This window comes from Phodopus roborovskii, unplaced genomic scaffold (assembly GCF_943737965.1).
Source record: "Phodopus roborovskii unplaced genomic scaffold, PHOROB, whole genome shotgun sequence".
Taxonomy (NCBI): Eukaryota; Metazoa; Chordata; class Mammalia; order Rodentia; family Cricetidae; genus Phodopus; species Phodopus roborovskii.
In genome coordinates, this window is record NW_026126602.1 from 9454755 (window position 1) to 9470434 (window position 15680).

General features: G+C 43.8%; 1 protein-coding gene across 1 annotated transcript; it reads left to right on the top strand.

Moving 5' to 3' along the window:
* Positions 1-10821: 10821 nt before the first annotated feature.
* Positions 10822-14421, top strand: Skida1 (SKI/DACH domain containing 1). Its single transcript, XM_051205636.1, has one exon. It carries the CDS (start codon positions 11541-11543, stop codon positions 14241-14243), a length of 2703 nt encoding a protein of 900 aa, XP_051061593.1. The 5' UTR covers positions 10822-11540; the 3' UTR covers positions 14244-14421.
* The last annotated feature ends 1259 nt before the right edge of the window (positions 14422-15680 follow it).

Consider the following 15680-nt stretch of genomic DNA (forward strand, 5'->3'; position numbering starts at 1 on the left):
ATGAAACATATCTGGAACTGGAAAAAAAAAAAAAAAAAAAAAAAAAAAAAGGAAAGAGAAGAAAAGAACAAATTAAGCTGAATTGCTAAGTAGTATTTGGACTAAAGAAGGTCACTTTTTAAGATTTAAATGTTTTCCTCTGTGAAAGGGGCCACTGCTTCCCAAAAGCAGAAACAAGCTCACGAATATGTTAATTAAGTGCATTGTGTCCCAGAAAGAATGAGTTTGACAAATTCATTTTTATTCCTTCAATTAATAAACTGTTTGTCTAGCCATCTAAGATTTTTTAAATCTATAATGTGTATATTTGCCATTGTACAGTAGCAGTGCCAAGGACCAACATGACCCCATAGGGTGAATCTTATGAAGCTTAACATTCCTGGTGAATTAAACACACAAGCCTCAGATCTTTTTGTCATTCTTACTTTACTGTGGAATTGAGGGCCAGAATGTAGGTAATTTTTAATATGGTGGTACTTTAGCCCAATTAAAAAAGCAATCATCTTTGGCACAAGCAGAGGGGGCCAATATAATGACATAATATTAAAGAAATGTGTCACAAAGACTGACCAGGAATGCTACTCACCCTCTGTCCCCACCCCCCACTCATACTATTTTTCCCTGCCCATTTGTTGTTTTTCTCACAAGTATATCTTGACTTTTAATTTTTTGTTTTACTTTGAATGAAACCAAAATAAAAAAAAAACCCTGAAATAGTAAAAGATGTAAAGAAGATTCATCTCCTATCAACTACATAACAGATAAACTTGCAAAGCTATTCTAAATATTCAAAGGCTTATAAATAAAAATGTAAATTGAGCAGGGGATGAGTGTGGAACAGAATGAACAGATTTAAAATACTTAATTTTCAACCTCAATTTTCTCCTATTCCATCCTTCCCATAGTTACGCTTTAAATGACTTCTCACATAAAATTTTTCCCTGTGCCTTGAAATAGGTGAATGGTTTCCAGGAGGAAATGCAGCTTTATAAAGAAGACCTGCAAAATGAAAGTGTTCAAATGCAAACTACTATAGCATTTCAAATGCAAAATCACAACCTTCACCACCTTTAACTGACTCTTAAAGGGTCTTTTCAAACATGCTATTTACGACATCATCTGTTAACTTCAGTTTCTAATTCAAAACTCTTGCCAAATGATGTTTTCATGATGACGTGTAAATATAATATTCCATTAGAGATCAATTCTAATTGGTTTTTTAAAATCCACCTTGGGAAACAGTGCTGCATAATACAGACTTGTAATGAGTATTTTAGAAGGAATGTCCAAAGTCTATTATAATCCTTAAATCCAAATTACTCTTTTTCCTAGTAAATTTTGGGTCACAGGACTTAAATTATTTCTTCATAAGTCCTCACGCAGGAAGACTCTGGTCTTGTCTACAAGACCAGGATCACTTGTTGGAAATCCCTCATTTTTTAAAAAACTGACGTTTGCCAAAAATATTTTTCCCACATGACTCACAAAGAAAAACAGTTTCTTAGGATGAGTTGCAATTTATATTGTTTCCAAAACGTGGTTTAAAGTCATAATGGACGTTTTTCCCTTTTGAAATTCCCTGTTATTTTGGAAACGCGTTTCACCTTAACAAACCAAGCCCCTTTTTGTTAGAGCCCTTCTTTTAAAACCAGACTTCTTGTACACAACAAAGAGCTGAGTAGTAACAAATGAGGACAAAAAAAATAGGGGGGGAGAAAAAGTGCTTTTTTGAACTCCTTTGAACGCTAACACTCATTTTCGAATCCATACATTTAGAGCTATTTTAAATATTATATAATCTGTTTTCACATTCGGGGGAGATGGGCCCACATTTGTCGCTTATCTAGTGATAACTTTATAAACATCTATGCAGCTTTCCCTTGTAACATGTGAGCTGCAGGCTGGCCTAAAGTCTTTCCTTTTAGCTGCACGTTGTGAAAGCGCCTTTCTACGAAGGCTGCCGCTGGGAAAGCCCCTTGCAGGCCACCGAGGGTCATAAAACCGGTCGGGCGAGAGGGGGCGAGCCTCGTGGGCTTCCGCAGGCCGCAGGCTGCAGGGTAAGAGTTGCAGGTCCCCTCCCCCGGCAAGAACGCGTCGCAGAGCTTTGGCGATGGGACCGAACAATGGAAGCACCCTGGAGCCCGGCAGGTCCCGCTTCCTCCGCCTCAGCCCCGGGTTTTCCGGCTCTGGGCTCCCTACCCCGGCCACCTCCCTAGGCCGGCCCTTCCCCCATGCCACACGAGGTACTTCCTTTGGCGACCCCAGCTTTAGCTGTGGCCTCCTTCCTCCTATTTCCTATACATATTTCTACTATATCTCTCTTGGTTTCCAGAAGTGCCCTCGAAGTCTCATTGGCAGCGTAACCCTGAGTTGCTGTTTCCTTCCGGAAAGAAAAAAAAATTTCCTCCAGAAATCCAAGTCTAGAAGGAAATAGAACCAATCCAACATAACCTTTATTTAGCCGTAACTACACTCTCCCGGGTTGAGAAAAAATAGAATTTGAAGTACGTAGTCTCAAAAAAACTGCAAAAGACTAATTCGTCTTTTATTTCCTCCTTTCGATACAGTTGTCTCAAACTCTCCAGCGAATACCTTCTGAAGAGGATGTGCCCAGCCGCACGCAGCAAACCAGAGGTTTTATCTTACGCCTCCCGGGACTAGGGAGAAAGTACCCAGACGAGGGAGCTACCGTGGCAGAAAGCGGCCCGAATGCAGGGGACCCGGGCCGCAGGGCCCGCGTGCTCTCGTCCGCGAGTCGGGCCGCCAGGGGCGAAGGACTTAAATAGCGGGGGCTGAAGGGGGCGGCGGGCCCGCGCGTGACGATACTGTCCGAGGAAGGCTGGGGCAGCCGCGGAGTTTGCAGATCGGCCTCACCCTCCCGTCCCCACAAGAGAAAAAAAAGTTGGAGGGAGGAGGGGAGAGGAGCCACCCCGTTTCCTCCCCCAGATTCTGCCGAAGGGCTGGGGCGGCGCGGGCAGAGAGAGGGCGCGGACCGAGCGGACCAATGGCAGTCAACAGGTCCAGGCCTCGGCAGGGCCGCGGGCCCGGCCTCCTCTCGCCGCCCTGCCCGGGGCCCTCCCCACCCCCGCGGCCCCGCAGCGCCAAGCACCCCGCCCGGCCTGGCTGCCGGCTCCACGGCCAGGGCCCTGGAGGGGGCGGGGCGGGGGTTCCCCGGCGGAGAACCCTCCCGCGGGGCTGGCGGCGCAGGGGGAGGGGCCGCGAGTCCCGGAATGGAGGATTAGGAAGGACTCGGGCTCGACACGAGCGCGGCCCGCGCGTGGCATCCTGGGTAAAAAGTGGCCGAGCCACACCGGGAGAGAGCCGAGAGGAGCTGAGGTCAGAGGTCAGGGCCCAGGAGCCCGGCGCGCAGAGCTCCCCCACGTGAACGCAGCGAGCGGGAGGAACCTTTTTGTTTTCCACCGCACCAGCGTGCTCCCCTATTGACCGGGCTGTGGAACGAAAGTAGCTGCGCTGCGGCGCTCAGCCCACCCCACCCCCTCCACTGCCAACACACAGCCCAACTCTCCCCTTCCCCTCAACTCATCCCAGCCCCCCGCTTGGGGCTGGCAGGAACGCAGTAAATTTGCTTTAACAACAAGTTGGGGTGGTTGCATTTACTCCTCCCTCTCCTCTCTCCTCTCTCCTCCCCCCTCGCCGCGGCTCTTGACACTACTACAAACCAGGACTATAAACATAAACATGTGTCACTGTAACAGGGCAGGTAATATACGCATTTTGAGGTGGGGTGGGGTGAATGGGGACTTGGTCGCTGCTTGGGGGGCAGTAAAAAAAATGTTTCACGTGCTCAACGTCTTTGGGGCTCCCCCCACACGCGGGTCCATTTATATAGAATGCAGAGAGCTCCCAGTCACTTAGTCACGCAGACCCACAAAAGCACACTTGCCAATAACCAAAGTACACGCAAAGCAAATATGTTTAAATACCATCCCTCAGCTATCGCTGCCCTTTCTTCCATTAGCAAGCATAAGCATCAATAATTGAATCCTCTTTTCTTTTAAAAATATTCATTAGGATAGCGTTGGAAATCAACTTTAGACCTAAATCGAACACTACTCTCTTCCCATAGAACATTACCTACTACAGCCTGCACAGAGACAGTCCTTCAAACAAGAAAGGCCGTAAAAAGAAGAAAAAAGGAAAACAAACAAACAAAACACAAAACTGAGTTCGAGACCTAGTATGCAAAGATTATTTATTTCCTGGGCTGTGCCTTCATGCATTCTCCAACTTCTGTAAGTTACCGCGCCAGGCGCAGTGCAGATTCGCCACAGCAAGCCTTTATAATATTATTTAGCCTATTTACACGGCCTTTCAACTTTTCTCTCATTCTTAAGTTTAACAACCCTAGCAAACTACTAATGATAGAGTAAAGCGAATGCCTCGGCAAGCTTTAGGCTTGAAACCCAGGAAGAATCAGAAAATGTTCAGATGAGGAAGTGGTTCCCTTTGTTCTTGCATTGTTTCTCTACCAACTGGTGGATACAAGGACAAACACTTACCTTCTCTTCCTTTTCCTCCAAAAACCAGACGCTCCCATCGGCCTTAAAATACACAATCCACCTTGAAAGTAACTAGGAACGTAGGGAGAGTTTGTATTCCATTCTTTTTCTCTCTCTGCCCTCTTTTAGCGTAGGATTAAGTTGCCGAGCACGTTGCTGCATGCTGTAGCCCCCCGCCTTAGTGAATCGGTCACGTTTAGGACCCTCTAAGTCCACCTAATTCTGCCAGTAGAATTGAGGGTATTGGATCTCTAAACTTTCAAAAGGGAAGGGGCCTCCAACTTTCCAGAAACTTAGAAATACGCTGAAGTTTTCTTGCGATTGATTTTTGTATCATCTCACCAAATACTATTTGCTTTGAAATTAAGAAAGAAAGGAAGAAAGAAAGTATTTCTTCCAGGGAAGTGTATTTGTTGTTGTTGTTCGGCTTCTGCTCAGCAAAGCATTACTTAGGTGGAGTAAAGGGCAAGTTTGTATAGGCATTTAACAGAATGGGTGCGTTTTCCATAATATGTCCTGTGCCACGTGTTTTAAAAAACAAACAAAACACTAGTACACAGAAAAGGAGGGAAAAAATTGAATTAAAATGTTGTGGAACAACTTTAGAAGAAGCATTTATGTGCAACTTGCTAGTGTAAATTGTTCTCGAGTTTTGAAAATTAAGCTTTTCTAAGTTAACAGACTTTATTTTTGCTCTATAATCACGAAATAAAAAGCGAACTTTTGTTCACTGACCATCCTGATGGGTATGAGTGTTCAAACCATGTCTAAATCAGAATGTGATGTGATTTGCTGATGTCATGAATATGAAATGATACATATCCATAAAAATCAAACGTGTGTGTGTGTGTGTGTGTGTGTGTGTTTTTTTTTTAATCTCCCGCTTTTTTGTGTGCTTCCAGTAGCTGCAAGTGGAAAGCAGTGATTGGCTCCAGTGCTTACAGAGGATTTGGGCTAAAGCCAGGGGAACAGAACCAGAGGATTCCCTTCCAGACCATCAGGCTGCTTCTGCCTTATCTTCCCTTTCTCTCCTGGGTGCTCAAGACTTTAATGTAGCTTCAGCATCCCTTAGGTAGGCCTCAACATTTAATGTCACCACTCCAGTTTCTTCCCATTTGGCCTTCGTGTAAAATAAACAAAAACTTGGGTAACCCCAATAAATGTTCCTTCTTGAGATTTGTGTATTATTTAATAGAAGATTGAACTCTACTTTCTGTGACTTTGTCCTCTATGTTGAGGATCAATTGTGAAAGGCCCTTGTGTCTCATAGGAAAATATTGCAACAAAACAGGATAATTGGGGGGAAAGGCAGTTATAGTAGGAAAAGTGGCTTTTCTTTGATAGCATTTAATTGGAATTAAAAGATTCTTGAGCTGTAAACATTCTTTATTTATTCAGCACACATAAGCAGGCATTGTTTTATCGCCATCATAATTATGGTGTCCTTTAAACTGGCTGATAGCAGGAGAGATGAGGGATGTGCCTGCAGATTCAGATCAGGTCTCACTCCTCCTCCACCTTTCTTCCTTCCTCTCTGTGTACCCCCTCCCACACATTCTTTCCTTGGTCACTAGGGTCCCCCATAGCCCTTGAGATGAGAAAAGCAGGAACATTGTGGCCTAACCATTCCTAACATCATGGAAGTGATTTGTACCACACTCTAATTTAATGCAATCTGTAACCTCCTTGTCTCTTATGCGTACAACTGTTTTGTTTAGCTTGCAATATTCGTATCTGAAGAGTTGCCTAGTGTTCACCTGCATAAAATCTCACCCACTAAGGTTTTCAGGATTACCTTTGTCTAATTTAGAAAGCACACTCTTAGGGCTTTTTCAGAACAAAGCCTCACAAAAAACCCTCTACCTCCAAGGATTTGCAAATTTATAAAGGCTGCATTGAATTCAAGATGGGTCAGGGGGCAAAAAGGGGGTAGAAGGTCACTGCATTTTGATTATGGGTCAATAGACAACATGGCATATACTCTGTGTCCCAAACTTCTGTTAAGACAGGATTTTTAAATGTCTAAGAACAGAAGGATGGGCCCATTGGGAGACATGCCCTGATATATTTGAATGTGTTTTATAAAAAGAAAAAAGAATAAAGAGTTTAAAGAAAATGTCCTAAATTATAGTTATCCCTCATTTTAGCTAATTATTCTTCTCTTCCCATTTTCACCTCCCAAAAAGGAAAGAAGATGTGATATCAGTTAAGCATAGCTAAAGGACTATTTAGATTGTGTTGTCCTGTGTCTTCAACTAATTCAGTCATATGAGAGTTTATTATTTTATACCTATCATCATTAGTTAATTTTAATTAACAGTATAAAAGACTTCTTTTATTCTTCTAACCATGGTACTTATATTGTTGGGGCCTTTGTGATGTCCCTTACTCTTTTCTGTCTGAATTCACTTTGAACAAAATGTACCCAGCAGTCACTAAAAGATATATATATGTGTGTGTGTATATATATATACACATATATATATATGGTATATATATAATATATGGTATATATATGGTGAACAATTTGGTGGTGGTGGTGTGTGTGATTCTCATTTAAATTATGTATGTATGGGTGAGAGCATGGATGAAAAAGGGTTATTTTAATGCCCTTCAATACTTTAATTATATAACAGTTGTAGGTTAGAAATGAAAAAGTACTCTTAGGTTTTCCTTCAGATTTTCCAAAGAACTTTCCCCATTAGTAAGCTATTCCTCCAAATTGCTGTTGCATTTCCCAGATAACCATTTAAAAGACTGTGAATGCCTTGTGCATTACTTTGCTCCAGAGGAAAGAGGTCAGACTGAATTGCTATGGTATTTAAACATAAAATACAGTGAAAATAAATCAAAATAGAGCATCTGAAGGTGAATTTAGCACAGTCATATGGGATAAGTAAAGACAAATATGTTCAGATCTTCATAGCCCATCACTTTAAAAACTGGAAGTGCTGATTTTTTTTTTTTTTTTTACAATAAATGCAGAAATAAGAGGACATTAAGAATACATTTGAAACTGTATTTGCTACAGAGGATTTTTCTTAAGTAAGCAGCTTTGTTTTCAAAGCTACAATACTTTTTAGGATAATGTAGACTTTGCATTTCTCCCTGAGTAAATGATCACATTTCATTAACAAACTCAATGCATATCTCATATATACATATATATGTACCTAAATTCACAATTATTCCCTAGACTTACAGAGATGTGCATATGTGTGTGTGTAAATGTTCATTTAAGCATATCCCCCACATATGTACATGTGTTTGAGAAGCATAGAATTGATATATCCTTTCTTAAAAAGAATTTGAATACAGTCCATCATCTGAATTGGGTTCATCTTTGATTGCAGAGGCGGTTGACATGGTCAACAAATTTATCAAAGAAACCCCCCTGGCTTTTGAAGAATAGTACTTCATACATCTGGATCTGTACATCCAGGCAAACTAAGTAAATTATTGCATAACTTTAAGCATAATTGATAACAGATACCTTTAATTTTTCATCCCCATTCTTTTGGCCAGCTTTTGCATTAATAATCTAAGCCATAAATGTTGGTAGCTATTGATCGAAATCCCCGGTGTGCATGCAAATCCATCTTAAAGTCCCCTGCCTTTCATGTGTGAGCGCTCAGGGGCCTCTGCTAGGTCTTTTTAACGGGATCGACCCCCAATGTGCCTGGAGAAGACCCCGGATATGCAACGTGTGCTGATGGCCACAAGAAAGCTGTCTGTCACATTCTCTCTCTCTCTCTCTCTCTCTCTGTGTATGTGTGTGTGTGTGTGTGTGTGTGTGTGTGTGTGTGTACACAAACCCAGTCCTGAAGCCTTTACACGTGAACACTAGGATGGGGAAGTTACAGGAACAAAAGAATGTCTTAGGCAAAAAGAAAGATGTGCAATTGGAGTATTTAAAATGTATAAATGTAAAGGTATGTCTCTATGAACTTAGAGACACTTTCTAAGTATACAGGCATACATCCCCCAAATCCCTTGTTCTTTGCCTTTTTTTCTAATTGATCCAACAGATTACACCTTTAGTTTAAAAATCATACTCAATATTGTACTAATTTTCAAAAGCTCTTATATTCCCAGTGTTTTAAAAATGCCGAAAGAGGACAGGAAGGTACATTTGAAATGTTTACTAAAGTATGCTCCTATGTGCAGGGGTAATAGGAACATAGGGATGGGGGTTGGGAGGAGAATCTAAAGAACCAGGCACAACTAAAACTACCTGCTCCCCTCCCCCTTCAAAAAAGACACCACAGCCAACCTTTCTTAATGTCTTCTTAAACCCCCACCCCTTTATTTTCAGTTTACTATTTCTTGGCTGTTTGACTCTTTGGTCTAAATCTTATGGCTGGAGGGGAATGGGCGGGGGTGGGGTGGGAGGGAGAGGGCTGGCAGCATATAAGTGCATCAGGAGAAATTTTAAAACACTGTTGTTGGCAATATAAAGGTTCTGGTCATTCTACTTTAAAACAACAAACACTAGCATTTGCTTTTCCTGGAAACTTCGATTTCTGCTTAAAGCTTGTACATTTTGTCTCCTGTGAAAGTGAAAGAGAAAAACTCGGTGTGATAGAACCAGATGCAAAAGAAAGCCAAGTCGGTGGATGGTATTAGCTGTGACGAGGCATTGTTCATTGCTGCCTCTCGGTTACGTTTAAAGCCTGAAATATCACGAGATCCATTCAATGATCCTTCTCTCATTCAAGGGACAAAAATGTAATTTGCTGTAGCTCTGATTTCTTGGATGGAAATGCTAGCCTTAGATTTCAAAGGCAAGAACTAGACATCGCGGTTTGTACACACATTGATTAAGTTGAAGAGCAGCGATTACATCTGTGCTGAGTGCAACAGTAGTCCAGGACTGACTTTTCAAATCCCAGCCTCCTGAGTTACAGACGCTCTTAAATAGACTTCCTTAATTTCCGGATGTACTTCTTGAAATTCCCAATTCTCTTCAAAATTCCTAGGAAAATTACAAGGGAGATGAGGGTGGGGGTGGGGAACCATGGCTGAGATTTCATCTTGTCAAGCAAACTACCTTTTTACATGTCTGATTACTGGTTTTTTGTTTTAAGATTTTTTTTTCTTTCTCCCCCCCCCCCCTTCTTGACTCATACCTGCTCCTGCTGGCCAGACCACAGCTGGGGAAACTGGAACTTTTGAATATGAAGAAAGAAATTATTGTGCATTTTTCCTTGCAGGTTCAGAAATATCCGTTCATTCTTTAACCTCAGAGATGTGTCTATTTTGGGAGGAAAAAGGAAACATGTAGATGCCTGGGTTGCATTTATGCTGCAGTTGCAAACACGGATGAAGATTTTGCCGAATCTTGCCAAGCAGGCAACCAACCACCCTGAGATCCTGCAAAATGCAAGTGGAAAGACCCTCGATCTCACTTGGCAATATTTTGGATATTCTTGAAATCGACAATAAGCCATGCCGGCGACTAACAAGAGGTTAAACCAGATTGATATTCATCCAAAGTGATTTTGTTAAAACAGATGCCTGGATTGCATGGGGGGAAATGGGAGCTGTGGAAGAATCATCTAAACTACCAGGCAAACCATCATCGACCACTGAAATGATGTGCATCATACAGCAGCGCTTTCTTTTCCTCGTTTTAATGTGAAACTTCTGGAAGCACCTTGGGGCTTTCCATTTTCTTCCCTTTGCTGCAGAAGGCAGGAATCTGCTCCCTGGAAGTCTGCTCTGTGGAGGACAGAACCGTGGCTAAATCGTGTACTGGACACTCTAGAAAGATACCACCTCCAGTCCAAGCTAGTTAATTTGAAACGTGTACACATTTCTGGCTTATCTATGCTTTGTTATGGGTCGGACATGAAACTACCTCCTCCCTACTCGCCAGCAGAGAACAGAAATCCAGTTGAATTGTTACATGTTCCTGGGCTGGAGCCTTGAACTGCTTTCTTGGTCAAATAACTTTTGTTTCTGGTTGTAAAAGGGCATGGGGGGGTGGAGATCGAGAAAAATTGCAAACGTAAGTGTGTGCTGGGGTGGTTCACCTCTCGGTTTAACTTTGGAGCTCCCAGTCTGTCTCCTTCCCCACTCCCATAAGGGAAAAACCAGGCTATTCTGGCACGTATTCCCTTAAGCTTCATTTTCCAAAGAAAAGAGGGGTGGGGTATAGCTATTTGGGTTTGATAATGTTTTTTAAATGCTTTCCTTTGAAACGATAATAGCTGTATCGGTAAAATGCAAATAAAGCAAAAAAAAATAGGCAGTATTTCTTTAAAGGGGAATATACGGTGGCTTTTTTTTTTTTTTTTTTTTTTTTTTTTTTGCGCACACAGTGCTTCTGATGAAGTCTGTGAGTCAGGCTGTTTCTGAGCTCCGATAGTTTAATGGAAAGATTTATATACCGGCTGTATTATTTACTTTGGGAGGGGAGGTGGCAGTATAAGGGTATGCTAATTAGTAGGAGATTTTGGGGGGAAGGGGTGGAATATCAATTTTTATTGCATCACCTGTCAGGAGTGTCCAATCAGCGTTGGCTTTAGGGGAATTAATTGATGAAGGTGTCTCCGGACGAGCTCACTTCACTCTGTCATTTTATTTGTAGCTAAAGCAGCGGCGGGAATAGCAGCTGCATTTCTTTTCTCTTTCTCCCTTCACATTCCATTATCATAGTGCTCCAATGGAGAAGGAAGGAGTAGAGGGGCCCAGGTACTGATCTGCATCGAGGACTCAGACCAACACACTGGCAGACCTGAAACCGGATGGTTTTTTCCCTCTTTTTTAAAAAAACGAAAACCAAAAAAAAAGCAAGAATCAAGTCAGTGTAATTTCATGGGGTTTTTCCTCCCCCCCCCCCAATAATTCGCCTAGAGTTTGGCACTCCCTTCGCCGGGAATAACAGTCTTTGTTATTTTATTAGCAGGATGCCTTGAGACACACGCAGCATCTGGCGGAGGATTAACATACATACATGTGTATGTATGCGTCACGTATATATTTACTGCAAATGGTGGGGATCATTTAGTGCCCGAGATGGGAGACCTGAAGTCAGGTTTCGAAGAGGTGGATGGCGTGAGGCTCGGCTACCTCATCATTAAAGGAAAGCAAATGTTTGCTCTCTCCCAAGTCTTCACAGATCTGCTGAAAAACATCCCGAGGACCACCGTGCACAAGCGCATGGATCATCTCAAAGTGAAAAAGCACCACTGCGATCTGGAGGAGTTGCGGAAACTCAAGGCAATCAACAGTATTGCCTTCCACGCGGCCAAATGCACGCTCATCTCCCGGGAAGACGTAGAAGCGCTCTATACCTCCTGCAAAACCGAGCGTGTGCTCAAGACCAAGCGCAGGAGGGTCGGTCGGGCCCTGGCCACAAAGGCGCCGCCGCCAGAGCGCGCCGCCGCCGCCAGCCCCCGCCCGGCTTTTTGGAAGGACAAGCACCAACTTTGGCGGGGCCTGAGCGGAGCCGCGCGGCCCCTGCCAATCAGCGCGCAGTCCCAGCGTCCGGGCGCCGCCGCCGCGCGCCCCGCCGCCCATCTACCTCAGATTTTTAGCAAATACCCGGGCTCGCACTACCCGGAGATCGTTCGCTCGCCTTGCAAACCCCCTTTAAACTATGAAACTGCCCCGCTCCAGGGAAACTACGTCGCCTTCCACTCGGATCCCGCTTATTTTCGGAGCCTGCTGTGCAGCAAGCACCCGGCAGCCGCCGCCGCCGCCGCCGCCGCCGCTGCTGCCGCCGCCGCCGCCGCCGCCTACTACCAGGCGTCGGCGGCCGGGCCCCAGCCCAAGGCGGCGACCGGAGCGGGAGGCCCCGTGAGCCTGACCTATCGCTGCAAGCGCAAGCGCGGGGGCGCCAAGAACTGCCTGCTCGCGCCTCACGCCGGCGCCCGGAGACTGCTGCTGCTGCCCAGGTCCTACAAAGCCAAGGCGGCGGCGGCGGCGGCTGCGGCGGCTGCGGCGGCGGCTGCAGCCGCCGGAGCCACTTGTTTGGAGAGGTTTCATCTGGTCAACAGCTTCTGCCCGCCTCCCCACCACCATCACCACCACCACCACCATCACCACCACCACCACCATCGGGCCCAGCAGCCAACGCCGAGTCACCACCCCCCTCACCACCACCGACCGCAGCCCCATCTAGGAAGCTTTCCCGAGAGTTGTAGCAGCGACTCCGAGTCCAGCTCCTACTCCGACCATGCAGCCAACGACTCGGATTTTGGCTCCAGTTTGTCCAGCTCCAGCAACTCCATGTCCTCAGAGGAAGAGGAGGAGGAAGGAGAGGAGGAGGAGGAAGAGGAGGAGGAAGAGGGGGGCAGCGGGGCCTCGGATTCCAGTGAAATCAGCTCCGAAGAGGAGGACTCATCCACCGAGTCAGACTCCAGCTCCGGTTCCAGCCAAGTGTCAGTGCAGAGCATCCGTTTCAGGCGCACCAGCTTCTGCAAGCCTCCCAGCGTGCAGGCGCAGGCCAACTTTTTGTACCATCTGGCCTCCGCCGCCGCAGCAACCAAACCCGCTGCTTTCGAGGATGCCGGCCGACCTCCCGACCTCAAGAGTAGTGTCAAAGCCGAGTCGCCAGAGGAGTGGAATCCACAGGGCTGGGCTCCCAAAGGGGCTCCGGTGTACTGTCCGGCCAGTATGGGGAGTTGTTTCCAAGAGATAAGAAACGATAGGGTATCTGAGATTACATTCCCACACTCTGAAATTTCCAGTACTGTAAAGAGAACTGACCTGACAATTAACTGCCTGGCAGAGGGGGCCTCTTCACCTAGCCCAAAGACAAACAATGTATTTCCACAACAAAGAATACTCCGAGAGGCTAGGAAATGCCTACAAGCAACTCCAACTACACACTGTTCAGATAACATAGCTGCTAGGTTCTTAAATAATGGTTCTTGTGGAACAGCAACAAATTCAGGAAAAGATTCCAAAATCCCTCATTGTCTTGAATTTGCTATGGATTTGGCCTCTTCGCAAACTGATCCCGAAGTGGATGCAGGAGCAACTAAAGCTGAGAATCTCTGCACTGACACAGGCGACAAAACATTGCCTTTTCTGCACAATATTAAAATCAAAGTAGAAGACAGTAGTGCTAATGAAGACTATGAACCTGACCTTATTACAAATAAGCTAAAGTGTGAGTGCAATGATACAAAGGGTGAGTTTTACAGTGTGACTGAGAAGAAAGAGGAGGACGCCTTTTTAACCACAGCCAAGGAAGGTTTTGCATGCCCTGAGAAAGAAACTCCTTCCTTAGTTCCACTGGCTCAGAGTCAGGGCCTTTCATGCACTTTAGGATCTCCAAAACCTGAGGATGGGGAATATAAATTTGGTGCAAGGGTGAGAAAAAATTACCGGACACTAGTACTGGGTAAACGACCAGTCCTTCAGACACCTCCAGTCAAACCAAATTTGAAATCAGCTAGAAGCCCTCGTCCTACAGGTAAAACTGAGACACATGAAGGAACACTGGATGACTTTACAGTTTTAAACAGACGCAAAAAGGTAGCCAGCAATGTAGCATCAGCAGTGAAAAGGCCATTTAATTTCATGGCAAATTTTCCTTGTCCACCATCACTCATTATTGGGAAGGACGGGGATTTGTGGCCAGCATATTCTTTAAACACCACTAAGGATTCCCAACCTCCTCACAAGGCCCATCCTATATGGAAATGGCAGCTGGGCGGTTCTGCAATACCTCTTCCACCTAGTCACAAATTCAGGAAATTTAATTCATAAAAATGTTTTGGAAGATATTTTCTTGAACCATATTACCTTCCTTTTGTTGTAAACTGCACAGGATGGCTTGTACAAGTCCATTAATGGTGTTACACCCCCTTTGGAGTCCTGGTTTATCGCATTTTGAAGACAGAAATCGGATTACTTTTTTTTCCCATTGCGGGTTTTTTTTTTTTTTTTTTTTGTAGGGTGGGGGCGGGGTGGGAGAAGGGTTGGTTTACATACCACAGACTACTTCAGGCTAAAGACTCAAGTAAAACTCAGTTATTATGGTAGAGCTGGAACACTTTACTGTTTCAATGCTAATAATGCACCGGTACCTCAATTCAACTGCTACAAATAAATGTCAAAAGGTTGAATAATAAATATTACAATGAGCCATTAAGTTTATGCACTAGATTTCAGATCTGAAAGTGTAACTGGTATTCAGTGAAAGTTTGTTAGGTTACATGGTTACACAGTAAGGTAGCAAGAAGTTTCTGTGAGCCCAAAATGTAATTTTCTGGAGCTCTTATTTGTGGGGTGTCTTTTTTTTTTTTTTTAACTACCATCGTTCCCTTTCCAAGAGTAGTTGCACTTAACTGGTTTTTTTGTTTGTTTGTTTGGTTGGTTTTCTTTTTTTAATGGAAAGATTGGGGTATGAGTCTTGATTGGATGCTAATTAAAAAGCTGGCTCTTGTGTAAGATGTAAGAGAAATATGGGATTTTTTAAAAAGGATATGCTTTTTTTTTTTTTTAAACTTTTACAGTCACTCCTTGCTATTGGAAAAAGTCCTTTCTGTGCTCTCACCCAAACCTTTAAAATTGGATGACTTTTACTGTGGTCCTGCTTATGCTGTGGTCTGAAGATGACTCTTCAAGCTTTCAAAACAATTAAAACATTTCTCTTAATAGCAGGATATTTAATGGTCTAACTCATCATTAATGACCAATCATTAAATATAACCAAGAAAAAGAAACAGAGGGGTCAGAGTCCTAATACCCCAAGTGAGAAATAAACAGTTATTTCAGGGTTTTTTGGTACCAGAACTCAGGCACTTGGATTTTATTACTTTGTTTTTTTTTTTTTTTTTTTTTTTTTTTTTTCCCTGCATCTCTCTAAACTTCTGTTTTCAGGCCATCCTGTGTATATAGAACAGGAGAGTTTCTTCTGCAAGTGACAATCAGAGGTGACTATCTATATTTGCACTTAAAATCAAAGGAGTTCCACATGCAAATGGTCTACCCCTTGGTAAGGGCCATGCTGGTGTACTGTGTTGTAATGATGAGAGCAGTAAATCAAAATTATGGAAATTTGCACTGTTGAAAAGCATGCTTTAGCTTTATTTTCAATTAAAAACACTGTTTAAAATTCCTGGTTCCATACATTTCTACTTATTCCAGATTGAAGAAGGGTTAACAAGAATGAATGGTTTTGTTGACATTTTCACTTGTAAT

Bases quoted from the DNA above. Each gene is read 5' to 3' on its own strand.
- Skida1 (XM_051205636.1), top strand. From the start codon at position 11,541: ATGGGAGACCTGAAGTCAGGTTTCGAAGAGGTGGATGGCGTGAGGCTC.